Source organism: Dipodomys spectabilis, unplaced genomic scaffold (genome assembly GCF_019054845.1).
Source record: "Dipodomys spectabilis isolate Male_0828 unplaced genomic scaffold, ASM1905484v1 ptg000096l, whole genome shotgun sequence".
Lineage (NCBI taxonomy): Eukaryota > Metazoa > Chordata > Mammalia > Rodentia > Heteromyidae > Dipodomys > Dipodomys spectabilis.
In genome coordinates this window covers 5,906,774-5,931,659 of record NW_024870773.1, presented here as the reverse complement: position 1 = coordinate 5,931,659, position 24,886 = coordinate 5,906,774, and the positions used below count along the sequence as shown (strand labels likewise).

The window sequence follows — 24,886 nt, the reverse complement described above, 5'->3', positions numbered from 1 at the left end:
TTGGCCTTACATGGGAGTAGAGAGCCAGGTGCCCACTCTCTCTCTCTCCATTCAAGGCCCATTCCAGCCCGTCCTACCCCACTTAATCCCCATCCTGACACTTGGCAGCCTTAGTGACCTCTATGTAGAATGGTTTGAGCTAGATCCTAGTGGCCTGTGAAAATCCTTGCTACTCAGGAGGATGAGATCTGAGAATCTTAGTTCAAAGCTAGTTCAGACAGGAAAGTCCATAAGATTCTTATCTCCACTTAACCACTAAAAAGCCAGAAATGAAGTAGTGTTGTGGTTTAAGTGGTATAGTGCCAGATTTGAGTGAAAAACGGTACAAGAAAGCACCTAGTTCAAGCCTCAGAAGGGGTATATTCACACAAAAATAAGTAAATTAAATAAAACTAAATAAAAATAAAAACAAGTAAAATAAACTAAGGAATGATTCGAAAGTGTTAGCTTAAAACTCCAGGATTAAGAACAGTGAGTTGAGATATATTTCCATAGGAAATTCCGTTGGCTCTTGAATAAGATGCAGTGAGAATTACTGTGTTTGGGTTCTAATAGGGCTGAATCTGGGTTGAACCACAAAATCCAGATGCATCTTTCTTCTTCAATCAGGATGTTTTTAAATTGCTCAACTGAACAGATGGTCCTCCTTGATCCTGAAAATTTAGGCCCACATGCCTGTGTTTGTGCAAACTTACTTATTACTTAATAGATGTCATTTGAGCATCTTTTCTGGCCTTCACAATGCAGAAAAATGAAGAAATAAGTACAACAAATGAACACCCTATGCCCAAGCAGAGAAGCAGGGCAGTGGTTCCAAACACTTACTCTTTTCCACCTTCATCCGCTTGGACTCCATGAAGGCCACATTCAGCCTCTGTTCCGTGTATTCCTGGAGGAGATCCTCTCTTGCCGCCAACATCTTCAAGGGGTTTTTGGAAGCCTGGACTCGGCGCTTGGGCCTAACTGCACGCTTGTGCTCCGCCACAGACGACGTTAATCTGGGGGCCAAGCAGAGTTGGGTTTTATGGCTGTAACACCAGCCACTCCTGGTTTGCCTGTGGATCTTGGACCCAGAGTAATGGGTTCCATAATAGCATTGCTTGATTTCATTATGACTACAGCATCTCCCATTCTTACTCACCTGACAAGAAATCATGGGATCTTGGAGGTAGAGGGAGATTCAAGCCCACTGAATCCAGGATGTCCCTGTCCCAGGAGCCCAGTTCACTTATGTCCATTGGTGTCTACTTAGTGGCTATCTAATGCTCCACGGGCAGCGTGTCCTCCACTGGACAGCTCTAAAGGCCGAGGAACTGCTGTTTCACACCATGCCATGTCCCAAGTCTCTCTTTGGAAGGGCTCACCTGTGTAGAATGCTGCCTCTAGAATTCACAGGAAGCCACTGGCCCTCAGTCCCACCCTTGCTGCTCCAGAACAACAGTTCTTTTTATACAATAGTTTTTCAGTTTCATCACCAATCCTCAACCACTGACCCCTGAGAGAAATAATCACAATTTGTGGTTGTGTGTGCGTGTATGTGTGCCAGCACTGGGGCTTGAACTAAGGGGATTCTCCTCCCTTAGCCTTCTTTTTGCTCAAGGCTGGAACTCTTTCACTTGAACCACACCTTCAATTCCAGTTCTTTGCTAATTAATTGGGGATAGGAATCTTTTGGACTTGCCTGCTTGGGATGGCTTCAAACCTTGTTTCTCAGATCTCAGCATCCTTAGTAGCTAGTATTAGAGGTGTGAGCTACTGGTGTCTGACAATAACCACAATATTGAAGAAGACAGTGCAATGCAAGAGCCTGCAAACCACCTGTGATTCCACAGGCACTCCCTTCACTACTGTGGACAGAAGCGTGGCCTGGGAAGCTGGTAGGTCTAGTGATGAGACTTCATAACAGACCCCTGCTGCTGCCTGCAACTTCTAGGTACTTAGGTCTGTGAGCAAAAGTCTTGTTAATGTATAACACTGCCTCTGTGTGTATCTAAATGTACACATAGATGTTTAAATGACCATATTGAACAACTTAAACAGTGACATTTGGTGAGGAGAAAATTGAGAAATGGTTAAATAACCATTTATTGCAAATACAAATGTCATTTGAAGGTGGGCAATGGAAAGTTGTTCTTTAAAGACAGGAAATGGAAACACACAAACTGAAATAAATTGAACAAATTAATTACATGTAAAAATGTACTGGAAGCATCTTACAGACATTTTAAGATGACTACCGGGCTGGGATGTAGCTCAGTGGCAAAGCGCTTGCCTAGCAAGTGCAATGTCCTGGGTTCGATCCCCAGTACCAAAAAAAGAAAAGACAAAAAAAAAATACAGTTAAAAAAAAACCAAACAAAAAAAGAAATTTTAAGATGACTAAACATACTCAGACAGTCACCCAGATGGGAAAGAACAGAGACATGGCAGGTGCTTGTGGGTATACCCTGCCTGGCACATGACTCCTGCTTCTGGCAATGGCCTGGGGGCTTTCCTTGGAGAAATCCACTCCACCCTTCCATGGCCTGGATGGGAAGGATCTAGACACCACCATCTTCTGGTTCTTGGCTATAATGGATGGTTTAGAAGAACTTAGGAAGCTGATAAAAATCGTTCTCCATTTTTTTGGTGCCAGTAGTGGGGCTTGAATTCAGGGCCTCAGGATCTTACTTGGGTTTTTCACTACTTGAAGCAATGAAAAGCCAACCTGGAATTTCTGCTGGCTCTAGTGGAAAGCAAAGCTATGGTGCCCAGGTTGGCGGCAGGATCTGGAGCTAGATGCAGCCACAGCTTGACCGAGAGTGAAACCAGTTCATAAAGAAGAGAGGCCATGTTCTGATGGGGCTCTGGAACCTGAGATCCCACTAGTTTTCAGCATGTGAACCTGTAATCCTTCCACAACTTTCTTTTGCTGAAGGTAGTTTTTCTTAGGCATTTCTGTTTTTTTGTTGTTGTTCTTGTTGGTCGTGGGGCCTGAACTCTGGGCCTGGGCGCTGTCCCTCAGCTCTTCAGCTCAGTGCTAGCATTCTACCACTTGAGCCACAGCACCACTTCCGGCTTTTTCTGCTTACGTGGTGCTGAGGAATGGAACCCAGGGCCTCATGCATGCAAGGCAAGTGCTCTACCACTGAGCCACCTTCCCAGCCCCTGCCTTAGGTATTTCTATGGCACTTGTAACTGACAGGATCCCAATACCACAATAACTTTTTTAGGTAGGTTTGTTATGTTCTTGTGGGAAGAGTCATTTTTGGACATCATTGAGAAAATTCTTAGGTCTACTGATTTTATACATTATAATAAACTAGGTAACCTCTCTACCCCTCTTGGTTTTCTAGCTATACTAATCATGTGTTCTTACCAGTGACACTATTTTGATAGAACAGGACAAACCTCTGTGACACACACAGTCTGGAGGATGTATATTTATCTGGCCAGAGTGTCAATGCGGCTGCAGGGAGATCAACTCCCATGAAGAACACAGTGACAGAGTTCCTGGCGGAATGATGTGGGGAAGAGGAGAAGGAAGTGTTCTACAGCAGATGAAAGACAGAGGCAGAGACTCACTTGGGTGCATAAGGGTCGAAAATAACATCAAAATCTTCATCTAACTCCACAGGACTTTTTGGGATGTTAGAATCCACACTGCGATAGAATTTGGCAAAGGTTTCGTCATCATCCAGCTTCATCACCTCCTTCACAGACTTCCCGGTGACAGTGAGGATCGTTTCTTGCATCCCACCAACTATCAATCAATAAACAAACAATGTAAGAGGTTTTAAAACTTTTTTTTTCAGACATGTGTATTATTATTATTATTATTATTACTTTGTCAGTCGTGGGACCTGAACTCTGGGCCTGGGCACTGTCCCTCAGCTCTTCAGCTCAAGGCTAGCACTCTAGTATTTGAGCCACAGTACCACTTCTGGCTTTTTCTGCTTATGTGGTGCTCAGGAATCAAATCCAGGGCCTCAGGCATGCAAGGCAAGCACTCTACCACTGAGCCACCTTCCCAGCCCCAGCATGTGTATTATTGAAAGTCCCTGATTTAGTACATTATTCTGTCTTGGTCATAGTTTTGAAAGCTAACAGCAAAGATTATAATAACAAAATAATTAGTAAAGCTACACTAAAAAGAAGACAATTTAGCATGAGGATAAGAAATCAGAATTAGGATATGGAGATTATGATAAGAAGCAAGTTTTTTTTTTTAAAAAGAACATTTTTAGCTATTCATTATAAATACAAATCACAATATGATAAAACAGACACTTGGTCTGGTCTTACCTTTGTTATTTAGCCTTCTTAGAAAGGTTTCTAGCTTATCTAACTTCAGGTCTGATTCCAATTGCATATCTGGTCTGGCTTCAATATCTAATCAAGAAGAAAGCATCAGTAAGTGAGTGTTACTGAAAACTCAGATCAGAAGCTCACAGGCTATTGGGGACCACCCTAGTGACTTACCTTCTAGGGGTTTGGACACTGGCGTAGTACCTCTTGACTTACTACACAGAGGAGATGAGACTGGAGTTATGGCAGTGGGTGATGCCAAGCCTGAAGAACAAATAACACAGTGATACAGCAGGTTAAAATTATTCTGGAAATTTCTAGGACCCAACGAATTAATCTCCATGAGTACCTTGTAGATTGTATAATCCATGCATGTGTGTGTATACTCAGCATATGTATCTAGTAGCTACCTTGACTATGCAGGGGCAACTGTAACTACTGATAGCATTTTATTGTTTCTAAAGATTGTGCACTCATGAGCTGATATACCAAATATACAATAGAGACACAGGAAAACAAGCCCATGACATAAAAATGGAAAAAAGAGACTGCATCAGGCAATCACAATGTACTTAGATGGAGTTAAAAGTTTTGAAGGCCCTTTCCTGGTGGCAGGGGCAACAGATGAAGCACAGTTGTCCTATTAGAGAGGAAGCTAATTAAGATCAAGCTGTGAGCCAGGCCCAGAGGACCACACTTGTAATCCTAGCTACTCAGGAGGCTGGCATCTGAAGACTATGTTTGAAAGCCAGCCCAGGTAGGAAAGTCGGTGAGACTTATCTCTACGTAAGCACCAACAAAGGCCAAAAATGGAGCTGTGGCTCAACTGTTAAGAGTGTTAGCTGTGAGCAAAAAAACTGCTCAGGGACAGAGCTCAGGTCCTGAGGTTAAGCCCCAAGACCAGCACATACACAAAAAAGAATAAGCTGTGTTACATTAGCCAAAAGTGGTCCCTGGTATTGGGGGTTACAGAGACAATTTGGCCTTACGGGCCAAATAGTCACTAACGCAAAGAACACTGGGTTTTTGGAAGAAAGACACAGGAGGGTGTATGTTACTCTGATTTTGTATTGCTGAGGATCATACTCAACACTCCCAGTACTGTTCTCCCACACTACCAAAAAAAAAAAAAAAAAAAGGTGGTTGTGAGAAAGAATTTGTTGAAGTATTCTTAGCAGGCTTGTAGTCACTTCTGAAATCTACAACTGTCCTCGCTTTCCAAATGGGAAAAGGGGAAAGTTTTGACATGGTGGCAAGTTGAATCACACTTCATATTGCAGGCAGCCCCAAATGATTTTTATGAAATGTTTAGTAAGACTAGCACACAAAACCTATGCAGAAAAGATTCACCTAACACCAGGATGCTTAAAACTTCACTTTAAAATAACAGCACCAACAAAACAGCATCTGTTCCAGACCACATCACCTCTGTGGGTGAGCACAGGGCACCCACAAGCTCACAGCGCATGTGCACTGGCTCTGACCTTTCTTCACCATTCTGCCGGCCACTGTGAACTGGGTGGAGTCATTGGCAGCGCCTCTGCCCTTGGTCTTCCATGCTTCCTCCCGCACGGTGATGAGCTGCTTCCTCTCCTCAATGGTCATCTGGCTCTCCCGACTTTCCGTGACCCGCTGTTTGTAAGAGAAAAGAAATAGAAGGAAATAGATTTAGTCTGTTGCATTCATGACTGAAAGAGCAGGTGAAAAAAACAAACAAAAAAAGAGTAACACATGAAGTTGCTCTAGAGTCTGGTCCAACTCAGTGAACTGTGGGCGCATGGGGAGAGTCTACATGCCCTCACACAAACCACAGTGAGTCGAGACAAATTTATCCGTGTAACTCAGAATTGGATAGGAAGAGATGTCCATAAGATTCCTGAACTTGGCACACACCTCCCTTCAGCAGATTGTCATAGGGACAGCAAAGTAGCCAGGTCACCCATGGAAGGGGCTGTAGGCCACAACAAACCTAACAACTGAGGATGCAGTGTGCACAGACATAACATACATAGATACCATTTCTACTTAAAAGATGCCTTCAAATATTTCTCATTGCGCTTCTGAAAAAACCCGTTGCTTCCATTTCTAGGCCAATGGTGGTGCTCCTTTGGCTTGATGCTGGTGACAGAGTAGGTAACCAAGGGGAAGGGGGGTGGAGAGGGACCTGAAGAGGACTCTGGACTGGGACTGGACCAGGATGACAAGGTTAAGTTGGAAAGTGACAGATAAGACTGAAAGCAGTTGGGGTGAACTGGGAGGGAGGAGGGGGACAGGAAGGAAGAGTGTAGGTAGGTGAGAGTGTGGCGATATTGAAGCGGAACATCATGTTTCTTCCCCCTTCTTTCCTGCCACCCTGCTTTGACTACAAACCCCCTCTCTGCATTAAGGCACAGGATAGGGCAAGAAGCAGGAGGGAGAGAGGAGGGAAGGACCAGGAGAGTTAGGAGAGAAATGGAGAGAGGGAGAGAGAGGGAGAGAGGAGAAAGGAAGAGAAGGGAAGGGGAGGGAGGAAAGGTTGGTGGTGGGGGAGAAGACCATCGAGCTGATTGCGAGAAAGGAAGAGAGCAAATGAATCCTTCTAAGAGCAGGAAGAACTTCATCTGGAAGGCTACAAGGAAGTTATTCTTGGCACAAAGTCTCTGACAGCTGGCAATGCCTCCTAGGTTTGCCCTTTTGCTTTTACCTAGGTATCTTCATGGCCCTGAGGGGCACCATTTCTACTAGGGCATTTACTTTCTAGTTGTGCCTAAGCACTCCTTAACTCCTGTCAGTTCTCTAGCTGCTCTTCCTTCCTGAGGAATTTTCCTTGGATAAGAACTCATCAGAGATCCAAGTGATCCCAAGGCCTTTTCCTGACATGGGCCTAGGAGTGCCTTTGGTGGAAATGTATCCCCAGGGTTCAGTGGTTTTTCTACCTCCATAACTTTCCTTCTACTACATGAGTTGGTCCCCCTCTGGGATCAACAGGAAGGGCAGGAAGAGAGCAGAGATAGTCACAGTTAATTTTCTTAATTATGATTATGTTCTTCCCAATCATCTAATCTTAATTATAATGACTTCCTTCATAGGATTCTTCACCAGACCATCACAGCTGGAAGTAATTTTGAGATCCTTGGTAATTTAAATTAGGTTAAGAACCTTTTCCTAAAGGAATAGGATGACTAAATGAAAGATATGATCCTGGCTTCGATCTTTCATATGGTGGGGGGTAAAAGACATTATTAGGAGGAATTGACACAATATGAATACAAATGTGAATTAGACAAGCATTATGTCAATGTTACATTCCTCATCTTAATCGTTGTATCACTGTATTGTGGACATGAGGGAAATACTTTGGCAAGTATACCCTGAAAGGAGCATACACATATACAACATATACACATGAATGCACACACATGATTTATGGAGGAAAGAAGAGAGAGAGCAAATGTTAATAATTGTTGGGCTGGGTAAAGGGTGCAGGAGGGTACCCTGCTTATTATGGAAACTTTCCTAGAAGTTTTAACTTTAAGCAATAAAGAAGTTTTCAAAAATTAAAAACGAAAAACAACTATACATTTCCTATGACGGTCAAGAAGACCCTAATTTCAAGGAATACCTGAAATGACTTGCTGAAATGCCCTCACAAAATTCAAGAAAGAGAGAAGTTTCCACTGAAAATGGAGTTGAATCAAATCAATAAAGTACATGACTTGGCTTAAAATATTTCCAGAAAAGCCAAGTGCCAAGAGAGTTGGCTCCTTCAAGACTCAGACATCTCTCGGCCTTCGCTGAACTCATTAACCCATCTCCAGTATCGAGGGTGTGGTACTGGAGTGTATAAATGACTCAGAAAAATTGTTTTGAACCCACAATTTAATTCCCAAAGCACTTGGATGGCCCTAGAACTCCTTCATACTGGAATGACAAAACCACTGTAGAATTTAAAGCTTTAATTCATGTGACAGATCTAAGGCAAGAAGCTTTCTACTCCCCTGCACATTATATTAAACATAAGCATTTTTATCTCTCTACACGTTTCTACTTAACTTGGATACTAGTAGGGTTGGGTTTCGGGAAACCTGACTCACCAGTTCACTTTACATGACTCCTTGTATTAAGGGGGTTAGAAATATAAGGTTTAGGAATATGAAGAGAGAAAGAGGTGGGGGGAAAGGGGGAGAGAGGCACAGAGGAGGAAGACAGAGGAGTAATGTGTGTGTGTGTGTGTGTGTGTGTGTGTGTGTGTGTGTGTGTGTGTGTGCGCATCAGGGAGTGAAACAGCTGGGCAGAAAAGAGGGTTTCTCCTAGGACAGAGATTTAGTAGGAAACAGATTAGAGCCATATAAAAGACCAATCAGGAAAAATGTTTTTAAATTATCATGTGTTGCTGGTAAGTTTGCTTCCCTCCCACATCTCCTGAAAAATGGGACAGTAAGAGTGTAGCTGACATATGTTGTTAAGAGTATACTGAAGGGTAAAACACTTCTGCAACTAGAAAGCTTCAAGGAAAGAAAAATTTGTGGTATAGCTTTTAAATTTTCATCTTAAGTCTAGTTAAACTCAACTGTAAAAAGAAATCGTAAGAGCGTAATGTTAAATAATAAAAATGGAAAGAAGAAATAGAAGTGTGGCTAAGCCAGGACATTTTGCACACTGTTAGGAGATTTAGCTTTGAGTCCTTCTTAGCAGAGTTTTGAGTGTCTGTGTCAAGCATGCAGCCACAAATGGCCTCAACAAAAGATGACAAGATCACAGGCCTCTGCTCAGACCTCAAAGTAACTATAACCTTGTTCTAGCACCATCAGCCAGCTCGGAAAATTAAAGGATGAGCTCCTGACTTAGCACAGGATTTAATGCTTGGTGATTAAAAAGGGGAACTTGCCCCTTAAGCTAGTTTCATGACTGTGAGGGGTAGACACACTAAAATCATAGACATACACACAATCATAGACATACACACAATCATATACACATACTCACACACACAACAACAACAGAGCAAATAAATGAGTTTGCCAAACAAAACCAAAGTCCTTCCCTACCGCTCAGAAATTGCAATGAGGCTTCATTTGTATAGGCTTTTCCTCACCTGATTAATAGTTACAAAAGACAGGTATTTATGGGCAGCAGGTATAGCAGGAGAATAAGTAGAAGCATATACAGGTTCCTATAGAGCAAAGCAAGAAGATTAGAGATGAAAAGACTGATTACAAGGGTGGGTAGATGGGTGAGATGGGGTGGTGTGAGGGAGACAAAACAATGGAAGTTCTAACAGAAAAGTTAATCGACTCATTGCAATTTCACCTTGCTATTTTTTTAAACTCCCGTTTTCCCTTTATTTTTGTGCCAGTCTTAGGGCTTAAAATCAAAGCCTGGGAGCTGTCACTGAGCTGCTTTGCTCAAGGCTAGTCCTCTACTATTTGAGCCACAGCTCCACTTCTGCCCTCTTGGTGTTTAATTGGAGATAAGAATCTCACAGACATACCTGCCCAGGCTAGCTTCCAACCTAGATCCTCATATCTCAGCCTCCTGAGTAGCTAAGATTATAGGCGTGAGCCACTGGAGCCTGGCTTCAGTTTGCTTTGTAACGAGGGTCCTTCCATGAATGCCAATACTAAAACCAGTTCACAGATGCAGCACCTGTATGAATCAGCTTTGTGTTGATAGAATGAGGAATGGGGAGACTACTACAATGCAAGCTGCTTGGTTATCAAGATGGGATTCATGACTTTTGTTGGTAATGTTAGCATTTCACACACACACAAAAATCACCTTCTGTAAGGTATTTTTGATAGGTAAATAAAAATAATTAAAAAACTTAAGAACATGGGATCAGCTTTTCATGCTGTATAAAGGCTGTTATTCTTAAACCACATACAAATGAAGGAGGGCAGAGAAGACCCATCTAATGATCAGAATGAGCTGGAACGGGCTATAACCAGGCTTGTCATCTAGAGGGAGTGACATCTGACACACAGGTCCTGGAAGGGATAATCATCTATGCTTAGAGGGACAGGAGGCTGATGCCCACTTGAGTGACTTTTTTTTCTTTGTTGTTTTGTGCTGGTACTGAAGCTTGAACTCATGATCTTGCACTCTATATTGGCTTTGGCCAATCAAGGCTGGTGCTCTACCACTTGAGCCATACCTCCATTTCCTTGCATTAATGCTTACAAGGAATCAGACAAAATCTGGAAGTCCCTCTCACGCAACCTTTTTAAGGTGTCCTAGAATAAACTTAGTTTATTATAACACTATGTTCTTTGCTCAGAGGCATCTCATCAACCATTTTTTTGGATATATAGGATGCAAAATCTCAAACTGAGCATGTTCAGGAATGTGCCTGGCTCTCTCTGCATGAACTGTGAGCGTTTTTCCTACATGAATATATCTACACGTTTCCAGCGATAGCCTTCTGCCTGCTGTGTTCACAGAGATGCACCTCTGAGAATTCTCTTGAGTGCACACCTCAGCAACTTCAAATCCTAGACTTTTCTTCCCTCTTTCATGTCCTGGTTGTGCTTCAGGGCTTTGCACTCACCCAGGGGAGACCCACTGTGGTCAGTTACATGAGGACACCTGTGTGGGGGAGTCAGGCTTACCCAAGGTAGATAAGAAATGGCATTATCATCTGTAAATCCTGCTTCTTCCTACAGGTTAAAACAAACAGAAGAAATTGCAGAGGATTGGAAGAGAAGAGTCTAGTCAGGGTACCACCATCATTTTCATGCCTAGGTTTAGTTAGAAGCGTGCACGTGCTCACAATTCAGTGGCATAAACACCATGAGAACTCATTTCCTGCAGGGAACTTTGAGATGTCATCCTCCAGCCTTGCTGTCCCCTCTTTTCCTTCCTCTTTTGCATTGGTTTCATTCATCATGGTGGTGACTGCACATTTCAATGACAGGGGCAGTGACAAAATATATGAACATGCAAGATTTGCTTTCCTTGAAATTTTAGGACCTTGTTTTGGAGCTCAAAGGATCTGAGCTGACCATACAAGGGCTGAGTCAGTCTCTCATCTGGGATTCAGAAACAGATGCCAGTTTGTAAGGGGCAATTCTATAAATGATTTTATAGAAAAGTCTGATATACTACATAGTTATTTTAACAAACAGACACAAGACAGGGCGATAGGATGGGAATTTTAAGTACTTATTAGATGAAAATAAAGACTGATCAGATCACTGCTTTAAGTGATCTCTCTCTTTTCCTCTCTTTTCTTTCTGATGGAATTAGTGTGGAGGAAACAAGACACAAGCCATGCTCAGTGACACATACTCCACTCAGTATGGACCAGGCCAACTCTACAAACAAAATAAGCTTTATTGCTTAGAACTAATTACATAAACTACAAAGAAACAGAAGTGCTCAAGTCATTTGGCCTAACCGAAATATAGGAGAAGGGTGGCAATAGAGATAGTTAAGTTTTTTCATGGGAAATGACCAGAAATTAGGGAAATAATTAATGACAAACCATCAACCCTGATTTGAGGGGAATAAAACTGAAAAGCAAGAAACTGTTTCTAAGTTCCTTGCTTCATGGGGCATGGCTAGAATGATGGAGAAAAACTCAACAGCTCTTCAATGCTATTCAGAGGCCAAAATAGAAACATAATGCTATATAGGACCTCAATGACATGCTCATGACAGCATTACAGATTCTTTTCCTTTGGGACATCCTCTTGGGCAAATAAAATAGGTATCCATTTCAAGGCATCCTTTATACTTTTTTAAAAACTGGGGACATTTAAATTCCCATGTGGCTTCCACGATGTCATTTTCAGGTGGTACTAGCTGCTGCACTGTGTGAGTCTCACAGGGCGGAGGGAGGGACTTACCGTTGTCATCACATGCCCCACCCTTTCTGTGTAGTCTCAGCTGCAATTCTCGGATCTGTGCTTACCACACACAGAAAGGAACCCGAGCTGTGAAATGTTTGGTGACCACAATTATGTATTGTTTGACAAATTCAGAAACTAGGAAGTGTTGGCCTGATCATAAAACTAGCTCCTTTGTACCCAAGCTGGTAAAGCTGGAAGGTTCGATAACTATGTTTTGGGCAGTAATATATGGACAAGTTTACTCGTACTCTATCAGCAAGTTTCTATCTGAATGCATATGTTTTAAGTGGGGGGAGGGGGGGAGAGAGAGAGAGAGAGAGAGGGAGAGGGAGAGAGGGAGAGAGGGAGAGAGGGAGAGAGAGAGAGATTGTGTGTGTGTGTGTGTGTGTGTGTGTGTGTAGTGGATACTGGATACTGGGGCTTTAATTCAGGGCCTGAGCTCTGTCCCTTAGCTTTACTTGAGCCACAACTCTACTTCTAGCTCTTTGCTGGTTAACTGCAGATAACAGTCTCATAAACTTTTTTTTGCCTGGGCTCATTCTGATCTCAGCCTCCTGAGTAGCTAAGATTATACATGTGAGCCACCAGCACCTAGCTTTCTTGAGGCTGTCAGTAAACCACTTGACTTGAACGGAATTTGAGATTTCCCTATGTGACAACAGCCTAAAATAGATGGACTTAAATTTAGCATCAAAGAGCTTATTGTCTCAGACCACACTGAATGAGGCCATCAAAGAGGGCTAAGATTGTGCGTTTGCAGTGGCTGCAGAGACATGATCCAAGTAAAGCACTTCACATTGGCAAGCCCAAGCTACCTAGAAACCCAGTGCTTGAACCCCATCCCTGGGTTTCTACCCCAAGGTTAGCAATGGCAGGGTAACATGGATCTTTTGTCCCCTAAACACCTCAGCCATGTCTTTGAGTAGTATTTACTACTCAAGACCATCCATCACTCTTCAGTGTGTAGGAAAGATAGATCCACCATTTATGTGGATTTCCATCTCGCTTTGTGCTTTTTAGGCTCAGCTTAATTTTCATCTGGCGGTAGGGGATGGTTGGTTTCTGAAAGCCCAGGTACTCTGCACCTTTCAAGATGACCAGCAGGGCACTCTGGTGCTGCTTGGTACCATAGCACACTGCTGACAGCTTTGTCAGTAAGTTATGGACTGAAGTTATTTTTGAATCAATGATTTTTAGGACTTTTTTTTGAGGTATTGGGGATTACCCCAAGAGCTTCATATATGGTAGGCAAATGCTCTATCATCGAGATTCAGCCTCAGCACTAAGATTCTTGTAAACAGAGTTTGTGGGCCAAGGTATAAATTATTTGAAGGACTCAGTTTTCTTTTATCTTGAAATCTCAATTTCCTACATTTATACTTTAGTGTTCAGTTGTATGTAATTGTTGAAAACATGATAAATGGCTGAGAACTAAATGTCCTTAGTTATTATCTTTAACACCAGGTAGGAAAAAAAATGAGAGTTCAAATTGCTATTCTGATCTCCCTGTTTTAGAAACAGAAGTACCATAGAAATAAAATAGCATCTGGATTACTAACTCGTACAATCTCATTTTTATCTAATGAGACCTTACTGAACAAAGGTCACCTTCATCATTTCTCTTTTCCATAGATACTTATTTTCATTTTTGAGATACGTTCTTGCTATATTCCTCAAGCTAGTCTTGAACTTCTGAGCTCATGTGAGGCTCCCACAGCAACTTCCCTGGATAGCTGGAACTATAGGCACACAACATCATACTAGACATAGGATGTTTATTTGAGATCCAGAAGGGCCCAGGTGATCAAGCAGTTGGGAACATTTATTTTTTCCTTTCTATTTGAAGATTCTGAATCCGAGAAATTGGCTAGTGGGTGTGGCCGTTAGCCAGAAAGCACAATATACAGGTATCAATATATCTGTAGTGCTAGCCAGCAGTTTTGAAAGTATGTAGTAACTGGCCAAAGACTGGTCATCATTACATTTGTAATTTAACAACTCATAAATATTCTTTTATATGAAATGTTTGCTAGCACTGGTCACCATATATAACTTTTATTTAGTAAATTAATTCAATAAAAGGCATATCTCTTTATTATGAAACAGGCTTAAAAGTATTCAGAAAGTGTCACAGATTATAGTTATATCCTTAATTTTCTACTTAGGTCTTAAATCTCTGCATAGGAAACCCAAATCCATATTTTATAAGTAACATGTAAGCTCTTAGTAAGTTAAGAGTTGCATTGGAGGGTTCTTGTTCTCTTGGTTTTTGTTGTTGTTGTTTGTGCTGGTACTGGGGCTTGAACTCAGGCCTAGCCACTGTCCTTTAGTCTTTTCACTCAAGATTGGTACTCTACAACTTGAGCTACCAGCTCCACTTCTGGCTTTTTCCTGGTTCATTAGATATACAGTTTCATGGACTTCCCTGTTCAAGCTGGATGCGTAGCTGGGATTAAAAGCATGGGCTACCAGTGTCCCACTCCTTTGAAAGTTTTTAATCACATTCTAAATCCAGAATTCATTTAAGAATGTGTGCATATTTGGAAATAGTCCCATGCATGTTGAGACATTATGTGCAGTGCTATTAGGACTACAACATATTAAGACTTGGCCATTTGATCAATTTAGCAGCTACATGACAGGCTAAGCATGTTCCTAAGGCATTTATGCTCTCTAGAGTAGGACTTAATCCAGACATGCTTGTCCACGTGACACACTGACAAGCGTGATGTTAGAAGCTCTGTCCTCACATGGAAACATTACCTTCTTCTTCAGAGACTGCTCTGTTTCCTGGATGTGTAGGCTGCTGCTGGCTGATGCTTTGACGTATTCCTGCTTTCGATGAAGTCTGTTCTTCCAGTCTTCTTCACCACTCTTCTTCAGCAGTGCCAACCTGGAAGGAAAACATACCAACCAAAGACTTCACCACCAAACTCTTAGAACTTGCAAGTCCTTTATCTAAAAGGGTCCCAAAGATTTTTCAGCTGATTACAGAGTAAGGCTGAACCCATAACTATCAGATAAGAGAAATATAATCATTCCAGCAAGAGAATAATAGACATCTGCTTTTTTTGTTGACCGTGGGCTGAAAGCAATAAGAGAGGATTAAAATAACCATCCCCAAGTCCTTCCATTTCCTTATCCAAAGAAACACAGGTCACATGGTCTCCATTATTTGTAATAATTAGTATATATCTAGGACAATCTTAGCAGATGAGTAGAATAGCTCAATAACTATGTACATATGACCATATAAATGATGCTAAGTGAAATGAACTTCAAGACATGGACACAAGAGGTTTTTCTTTGTTGTTGTTGTTCTCAATGTACTACGTGATTTTTTTCTTTTGTGCCCCCCCTGCCCATGGTTTATCCCCTGTGTCACTGCATTCAATTTTGGTACCTTGGGTATTGTATATACATTTATCTGAATTAGAAAAGGGAAGGGGAACAACAAAATGGTGAGACAAAGGACAAATGTGGAACCTATGCAACAGCAATATTCACAAGATAATATGTTGGAAATGATCTGTACAACTTGGGGAGGGGAATGGGGGAGGGAAAGAGGGAGAAAAATGAGGGAAGGGGTAACAAGTTACGCAAGAAATGTAATCAGTTGTAACCCCTCTGTACATCACCTTGACAATAAAATTAAAAAACAAAAAACAATGTTGTGATAAACATGGTTGTGCTTGTAGCTTTGGTATGACCTTGTTTGTGATCCTTTAGGTAAATGTCCAAAAGTGGGATTGTTGGGTTGGAAGCTCTACATGGAGTCTTTTGAGGAACCTCCATACTGCTTTACAGAGTGGTTGAACAAATTTACACTCCCACCAACAATGTAGTAGGGTTCCCTTTTGGCCACATCCCCTCCAGCAGCTGTTGTTATTAGATTTCTTGATTATAGCCATTCTAACTGGGGTGAGGTCGAATCTCAGCGTTGTCTTGATTTGCATTTCTTTTATGTTAGAGAAGTTGAGCATTTCTTCATGTGTCTATTGGCCCTTCTTATTTCCTCTTCAGAGAAGTCTTTCTTTAAGTCTTTAGCCCATTTGTTAATAGGGCAGTCGTTTCTTTGAGGATTTGTTGTTGGGGGATTTAAGTTTTTGAGTTCTAAGTATATTTTAGATATGAGACCCTTGTCTGTTGTATGTCTAGTCAGGATCTTCTCCCAGTCTGTAGCTACCAGCACAACCATGTTTATCGCAGCATTATTTACAATAGCTAAGATATGGAACCAACCCCGATGCCCCTCAGTAGATGAATGGATCAAGAAAATGTGGTATATAAACACAATGGAATTCTATGCCTCAGTCAGAAAAAATGACATTGCGTCTTTTGTTAGGAAATGGAAAGACTTGGAAAAAAATCATATGAAGTGAAGTAAGCCAGGCCCAAAGAAACATAGGTCCCATGGTTTCCCTTGTTTGTAGTAACTACTATATGTCTAGGACAAGCAGAGTAGGTCAAAGGCTATGTACATGTGACCATGAGATAATGTTAAGCAAAATGTACCCCAAGTCAGGGACGTAAGAGGTTTTTTTTTTCTTTCTTTCTTGCTAGTGTTTTTAATGTACTTACAAAATGTTTCTATTGGATGTTCTTCCCTCATGGTATAACCCCTGTTTTCACTGGATTTGATGCTGGTGCTCTGCACCTTGTATATATATTTTTGTAATTTGTGGAGGGGAAAGGACATTTCAGAATGTTTAAATGAGGATTCAGCCTGACCCATTGTGACAACGAGATGTACAGGACATTATATTGAAAATGAACTTTACAATGTGGGGGGGGGGGGGAGGAGTTGGGGAGGTGGGGAGGGAAGTGATGGTAGGGGGAAAATAAAGGAGGAGGTAACAATGTTCATTATGAAATGTACTCATTACTCTACTCATGTAACTGTAACCCTTCTGTAAAACATTTTTACAATAAAAAAACCCCAAACAAAAAACTCATCCCCAAAGAAAAATGTCTTCTAGTGACCCCTGCTGGCCACTTGATGAAATGACATTAAATGGAGAAAGCTGCGAGCAGTTTTTTGTAAATACTGCAGCCCAGGAGTTTAAAACTGTATTTTATTCCGGTGTCCTGCATCTTGTATATATATATATTTCTAATTTGGGGAGGGGAAAGGAAATAACAAAATGCTGAAATAAGGATATAGGTTGACCCATTGTAACAATGAGATGTACAAGACATTATATTGAGAACAAACTTTACAACTTCTGGGGGGGAGTAGAGGAGGTGAGGAGGGAAGGGATGGTAGGGGAAAAACAAAAGAGGGGTAACAATTCTCGATAGGAAATGTACTCATTACCTTACTCATGTAACTGTAACCCCTCTGCACAGTATCTTTACAATAAAAATATGTACAAAAATAAAAATAAAATATAAAACAGTAAAAAATTGAAAAGATCTTAGTATCATGCATTTAAGCTAAAGGTGGATTATGATGTTTTTTTTTTCTTTTCTTGTATTCAAAATCCTGTACTTTTCCTCCAAATGAACCTGATCTAACACATAAATAATATATAATATATACATATTATATATAACACATATATAATATATGTATATATATTATATATATATACAGCTGGGCACTGTTTTCAGCTGGGCACTGGTGGCTCATGTCTATAATCCTAGCTACACATGAGGCTGAGATCTGAGGACTGCAGTTCAAAGCCAGCCTGGGGAAGAAAGTATGTGAGGCTCTTATCGCCAATAAACCACTAGAAAACCCGAAGTTGTGCTGTGGCTCAAGTGGTAGAGCGCTAGCTTTGAGTTGAAGAGTTCAGGGACAGTGCCCAGGCCCAGAGTTCAAGCCCCATGACTGACAACAAAACAAAACAAAACAACCCCCCCCCAAAAAAAACCTTTCCAATAAACCCATTAAGAACTATTACTTCAGCTTTCCTCAGGGGAAAAGATATATATAAAAAAAGAATCTAATGAAAAGAGATGGCTATCAAACCTACTTTAGTACAACCTTTGTGTAACTTGATGTTGAGCTGCTTGGCTACTGGAGTTTCTGGAAAGCTACTTTCATGAACTTGAGGCTATTTTAGTTTCCTGTATGTATTATAATGGATGAAGAAATTTGAGTTGTGTAAGTTAGACAAGCATGGGAAAGGTAAAAAGTAAAGAGGTGATGGTCAGTAGACTCACATACACAGTAGTCTATGCTAAAATAATTTAAAGAGTAGAGAAACAAACAGATCATTCTGCCCCATCCTGCAGTCCTCTGCAACATCTTTCCATCTTAATACAGTATGTAGACGCAGGGCTGCACTGTTAGGTGTTTCAACAGTTCTAGCTCCCTATTATATATGTGTGTGTGTGTGTGTGTGTGTATACACACACACTTTAATTGTAAAGATACAGTACAGAGGGGTTACAATTACATGAGCAAGGTAATGAGTACATTTCCTATAGAGCATTGTTACCCCCTCCTTTGCTTTTCCCCTACCAATCTTCCCTCCCCAACTCCTCCTCCGCTCCCCACGTTGTAAAGTTCATTCTCAACATAGTGTCTTGTACATCTTGTTGTTACAATGGGTCATCTTGTAATCTTATTTCAGCATTTTGTTATTTCCTTTCCCCTCCCCAAATTAGAAAAACATATATACAAGATGCAGAACACCAGAATCAAATACAGTGAAAACAGGGGTTATACCATGTGGAAAGATCATACAAAAGAAACAAAAAAATCGCATAGTATATTATAAATACATTAAAAACAACAGCAAGAAAGATAAAATCTCTTGTGTCCCTATCTTGGGGTTCATTTTGCTTAGCCTAAGTTTATATGGACATATGTACATAGATTTTGACCTTTTCTGCTTGTTCTAGACATATACTAGTTATTACAGATAAGGGAAACAATGGGACCTATGGTTCTTTGGGCCTGGCTTACTTCACTTAATATAATTTTTTCCAAGTCTTTCCATTTCCTAACAAATGGGGCAATGTCATTCTTTCTGATGGAGGCATAGAATTCCATTGTGTTTATATACCACATTTTCTTGATCCATTCATCTACTGAGGGACATCAGGGTTGGTTCTATATCTTAGCTATGGTGAATAATGCTGTGATAAACATAGTTGTGCTAGTAGCTTTGGTATGGCCTTGTTTGTGATTATTTGGGTAAATGCCCAAAAGTGGGATTGTTGGGTCATAGGGGAGCTAGATCTAGGTGGAGTCTTTTGAGGAACCTTCATACTGCTTTCCAAAGTTGTTGAACAAGTTTACACTTCCACCAACAATGCAGTAAGGTCCCCTTCTGTCCACATCCCCTCCAGCATCTGTTGTTATTAGAGTTCTTGATTATAGCCATTCTAACTGGGGTGATGTGGAATTCTCAATGCTGTTTTGATTTGCATTTCTTTTATGGCTAGAGAAGTTGAGCATTTCTTCATATGTTTATTGGCCATTTTTATTTCCTCTTCAGAGAAGTCTCTCTTTAAGTCTTTAGCCCATTTGTTAATTGGGCAGTTGCTTCTCTGAGGATTTGCTGTTGGGGAATTTAATTTTTTGAGTTCCAAGTATATTTTAGATATGAGATCCTTGTCCGTTGTGTGGCTAGTGAAGATCTCCCAATCCGTGGGCTTTCTATTGATCTTGCTAGCTATGTCCTTTGCCATGCAGAAGCTCTACAGTTTCACGCAATCCCATTTGTTGCTGACTATTTTCTTCTCCATTCCAGTAACAGAGGTTATCTAATGGCTCATCTGCTAAGTTTCTTAATTCCAGTCAATGTTTGTAATGGAGGCTGGGTGATAAAGTGATACTGTGATAAAAGTTCTTATTTTTGGTGGCTCTGTGGATGGAACCCAGGGCTTTGCCTGAGCTACATCCTTGATGCCATGTGATAAAAGTTTTGTTAGGCAAATAAGAAAATAAATTATGAGCCAGGTACAATGGCTCATATCTGTAATTCTAGCTACTCAGGAGCATGAGCTCAGGTGGAGCATGATTTGAAATGATCCAATGCAAGAAGTTTAAGACTCTTTTTTAACAGAAAGAAAATATGGGAAGGCTGGTACACATACATCATCCCAGATATAAGTGGAAGAGCAAATAGGGTGGTCAAAGCCAAAAAATGAGACCCCATTTCAAAAAAAACTAGGGCAAAAAGGGGTGCAGGTATGGCTCAAGTGGTAAAATGCCTCCCTAGCAAGCCCAAGTCCCTGAGTTCAAACACCAACGTTGTCAAATAAACAACACAAAAACAAATGTATATATAACTTAAACATGCTATTTATTCTATCAAATAACAGAAAGTAAGGCATGAAGAAAAGGACTCCCTAAAGGAGGCAGGAGATTTGAACTTTGAAAGCTTCCCAAACTCCTTTCTCTTTCGATATGTGGCAGCAGATCTCGTGCCCATTCTATAAACTGGCATAAAGCTGCCTTATCTAACCAAGCAGGTACACACAGACCAAGATCCCCTTTAGTCCTAAATTATGTAATTCTTTGGGGTATGGTAGTGTATGCTTGTAATCCTAACTAGTAAGGAGGCAATAGCAGGAGTTGGGGTTATTAAAAATACAGAGCCACAGTTACTGAGGTGCTTTTCAGAATGAAGGTCTCAAGAAATCAGAGGCTTAGCAGGAAGCTCACACCTGTAATTCTAGCTACTTAGGTGGGTGAGATCTGAAGATTGCAGTTGGAAGTCAGCCAGGGCAGAAAAGTCCATTAGTTGCTTATCTCTTATTAACCAGCAAAAATCCAGAAGTGGCTCTATGGCTCCAGTGATAGAACATGAGTCTTGAAAGAAAAGGCCAAACAGGAGCTTGAAGCCCTGAGTTCAAGTCCCAGTACTGATGTGCATACCACACCAGCCCTGGTTGGCTAAGAACTGTGATTCTTAGATCACAATCTCAGCCTTCTGAGTATCTAGGATTACAGGTGTGAGCAACCTGGCACAGCTAAGCCTTCCTCTTTCAAGAAACTTCTGGCTTTCTTATCCTGCTTTCTCAGGATGGCTTTGGAAGCCTTCTTCCATTCATCTAGATGTGCTGCTGGCAGTATTGTCACTGGAGTCTTTTGAAGACCACAGAGGGACAAGCCAATGGGGGAGACACAACTTCCATTATGCCCACAGGGTACTTGTGCTCACACTCAGCCTCTGAGTACAACTGATCAATAATCCTAGCAGCTACTCAGGAGGCTGAGATCTGGGGATCTTGGTTTGAAGCCTGGACAGGAAAGTCTCTGAGGCTCTTAAATACAATTAACCACCAAACACCCAGAAATAGAGCTGTGGTCCAAGTGGTAGAGTGCCAGCTATGCGTGAAAAAGCTAAGGGATAGTACCCAGGCCCTAAGTTCAAGCCCCAGTACCAGCACACATGCAAAAAAAATCCATAAATAACTTCAAAGGAACATGCAGTACAACTCAAATATATTAGTCATGTCCCTTTAGATTTCCCACTTGGCATTTGACAAGCTGGGAGAGTAGAAGATCTTTCCAGATGTGCTCTCTTCTTCAATGCCACAGCCTTCCAGCTCACCACAGGCAGCCTTGCACTGGACAGTGGAAAGGTCTGGGCTGACACATGGCAAATTCCTCCATGCAAAGCCAACAACTGTCAGTGCTTTTAACATCTGCCAAGTCCAAGTGCTATTTGTGATGCTGAGAAGCTGGCATCTGCTTAGTCTGAGGCTATGAGTGGCAATGCCTTAGCCTATTAACCCCATGGACTGGCCTGGGGCCAAAACAACATGTGCTAAGCAGGCTGCTGGGGGAAAAGGTCTACTGTCACAGCCCACACTCTGCAGCAGGAATTTGGGCCCTGGAGCCCAGCTCGGTTAGAACAAGTTTTTCAAGCTCTTAATAGTTGGGGTTGGGTCAAATATGGGATAGGCAAATCATGTGTCTCTGTTTGTTCCCTTTAGAATTTTCTCTCATTTCAAAAATATATAGGCAGCTCATGAATTTCAGATAGAGCTAAACAACACTAAAAACTTAGCTTAGATAGGTTGAAGTTCATTAATATACCTTTTGTTTTTAATTGTATTTACTTGGTGCCTGTTGGGTTGGAGGTGTAACTCAAGTGGTAGAATGCCAACACTGAGCACTCAAGCTGAGTAAGAACACAAGCACTGAGTTCAAGCTCCAGAACACACACACACACACACACACACACACACACACACACAAGACTTGTGACATTAATATGTCCCACTGGAATTTTAACTCAGGAAAATTTCTTGAAATATAAAACATTTGAACTCAGATAAATGCTATTTACCTGATATCAATACTTGCGTCTCTGGGATAAAGCCTGGTAGAGAAGATCCTGGTGCCAGGACATACCAGACTTGTTTCCTTGATTCAAGATTCTACTTTTCCTATTTGATTCAGCCCTTTTCCCTTCCCCCACTACCCTCAGCCTGGGAGGTCTCATTTATTGTGCATTGCAAACAAAGAAAATTAGCCATGACTCATTAATTTGTAAGTGAAAAAAATGGCTATTGAGTATCTTATGAATAATGTTCAAAAGTTTGGCTTGAAAAATAGAATTTTCGTTGTGATTTGACATACAGTCTTTAGTAACTTGAAAGGTATCTAGAAAAATCAAGAGTATCCAGTGCTTGACAAAAGAAGAGACCATCTGCTTGGTAGAAGGTGCCAGGGGTCCATGCTGGAAGACCTTTAGGAACACACAGTGCCAACAGTTCTGATCATTATATCTGTGAGTTGAAGTGACTTTCATTCCTTCTTATTACTATGGCATTGTTGGCAGCTTTACTTAACTGTGGCTAAAGATCAACAAGGAATACAACATCCTGAAAATAATGAGTTGCTAGTGTCTGTATCTACCCTCTTAAAGAGAATCTCTCAGTCCTGTGTCATTCTTTCAATGAAACAAGACTATAGTGTTATTTGATACTCAAATATAAGCATTCATGCTATTATCTGATATAAAATTGTGTAGTTCTGTGGAGAGGGCTTTCGTAGCATGAGCAAAGTTAGAAGGAAGGAAGGAAGGAAGGAAGGAAGGAAGGAAGGAAGGAAGGAAGGAAGGAAGGGAGGGAGGGAGGGAGGGAAGGAGGGAGGGAGGAAAAGAAAAGAAAGAAAGAAAAAAGAGAGGACGGAAGGAAGGAAGAGCAAGACAGAAAGAATGAAGAAGAGAAAAAGAAAAAGGAAAGAGAAAGTGAGAGAAGGAAAGAATGGAAGGAAGGAAGGAGAATTTCTACATGCTCTTCAGAAGTCACCCAGCCCACTTTCTGTAAAATAAACTGAATTTAAGATTCTAATCCCAGAGATGCAATCGTATATATGAATTGGTCTTCAACTTCTATATTTATTTGACACAGCCACACACAAATAGCTTGTGTACTCAATTTGAACCATGTGTCTCTGAAAAGAAAAATTAAGTTCTCACCTCTCATCACTAGATAAAGTGATTCACTAGATTTAGTGAAAAATAAGAAACAGGGGCCAGTTGTCCATAGCTCACATGTGTAATCCTAGCTACTCAGGAGGCTGAGATTTGTGATTGTGGTTTGAAGCTAGCCCAGATAGAAAAATCTGTGAGACTCTCATTTCCAATTAACCTCCCAACGCCAGAAGTGGACCTGTGGTAAGTGGTAAAGTGCTAGCCTTGAGCAAAAACGCTGAAGGTCAGAGCCTAGGGCCTGAGTTTAAGCCCTACAACTGGCACAAAATATAAAGAAAGAAGAGGAAGAGGAAGGGAAAGAGAGAAAGGAAAGAAAGAAAGAAAGAAAGAAAGAAAGAAAGAAAGAAAGAAAGAAAGAAAGAAAGAAAGAAAGAAAGAAAGAAAGAAAGAAAGGAAGGAAGGAAGGAAGGAAGGAAGGAAGGAAGGAAGGGAGGGAAGGGAAGGGAGAGACAGGAAGGAAGGAAGGAAGGAAGAAAGGAAGGAAGAAAAGAAAGAAAGAAAGAGAAAAAGATAGAAAGAGAAGAAGGAAAGATTAGAAATGGGGAAAGAAAGATAAAAGATGAAGACAATAAACAATGAATCCTTTTTTCTTTTTTGGACAGGAACTCAGCTCAGGCCAGAACTAGTGATCCTCCTGCCTCTTATCTCTGCCTCTTAGTATTGAGATTAGAGACTTGACCCACCATCCCAACTTAATGATGCTTTTCGGTTTGTTTCCTCCTCTGGGTCTGGTCCTAGCATTACTCAACCAGGTGTGAGACAACTGCAGTTCATGATCAAAAACTTGAACATCCCAGAATCATCCTATCACAGCATCTGTCCAAACTATGATTTCATCTCCTTAGATGAAATGCAATGTAATGAATGCACAATTACTTCCCAGTCATTATCTCTTCTTACCTCTCTTTAATTGACATGGTTTTACTAGAGGAATCAAGTATGACCTCTCCGATAGGTGCTTTGATCTCTCCGGTAGCAAACATCGCACACGGACTCTTGTAATATTTCTGTAGTGTTTCTGAAGGATCTTGCTGCTTCCAGGCCCCTGTGCCTGAAGTCTTCCCCTCAGTTGTCCCTAGCTGCTCAGAAGCCAGTTCTTCGCATTCAGCTACTAGGGGAAGAAAAAGTGATAATCACCATTATCATGATCATGGTCATCATCATCTGATATACACATACACACATACACACACATCCAAAGTTTGCCACTGAAGTGTAACCTGTGGACACGGGTCAGGTCACCCAGGCCACCTGGATTTACGCAAGCCTGGGGCATCAGAGAAAACTAGACTTTTTAGGGGATTGCTCCACAACAAACCACAGAAAGAGGAGTAGATTTCTATTAGAAAAGCTTACTACTGG

At 41.2% G+C, this 24,886-nt stretch overlaps 1 protein-coding gene across 7 annotated transcripts in view; it reads right to left on the bottom strand.

Moving 5' to 3' along the window:
* The window catches only part of Svil (supervillin), a 211,603-nt gene that overhangs the window by 28,646 nt on the left and 158,071 nt on the right, over positions 1 to 24,886 (bottom strand). For 3 of the 7 annotated variants that reach the window (XM_042686004.1, XM_042686006.1, XM_042686005.1), the window contains exons 14-21: positions 24,425 to 24,635; positions 14,880 to 15,009; positions 10,875 to 10,922; positions 5,772 to 5,919; positions 4,462 to 4,551; positions 4,285 to 4,371; positions 3,565 to 3,742; positions 826 to 998 (exon numbers count right to left, since the gene is read on the bottom strand). In XM_042686004.1, the coding sequence (XP_042541938.1) occupies positions 826 to 998; positions 3,565 to 3,742; positions 4,285 to 4,371; positions 4,462 to 4,551; positions 5,772 to 5,919; positions 10,875 to 10,922; positions 14,880 to 15,009; positions 24,425 to 24,635 (1,065 nt within the window). The remainder of the gene's footprint in view (positions 1 to 825; positions 999 to 3,564; positions 3,743 to 4,284; positions 4,372 to 4,461; positions 4,552 to 5,771; positions 5,920 to 10,874; positions 10,923 to 14,879; positions 15,010 to 24,424; positions 24,636 to 24,886) is intronic. The other 4 variants (XM_042686010.1, XM_042686009.1, XM_042686007.1 and 1 more) reach the window with 3 other exon arrangements.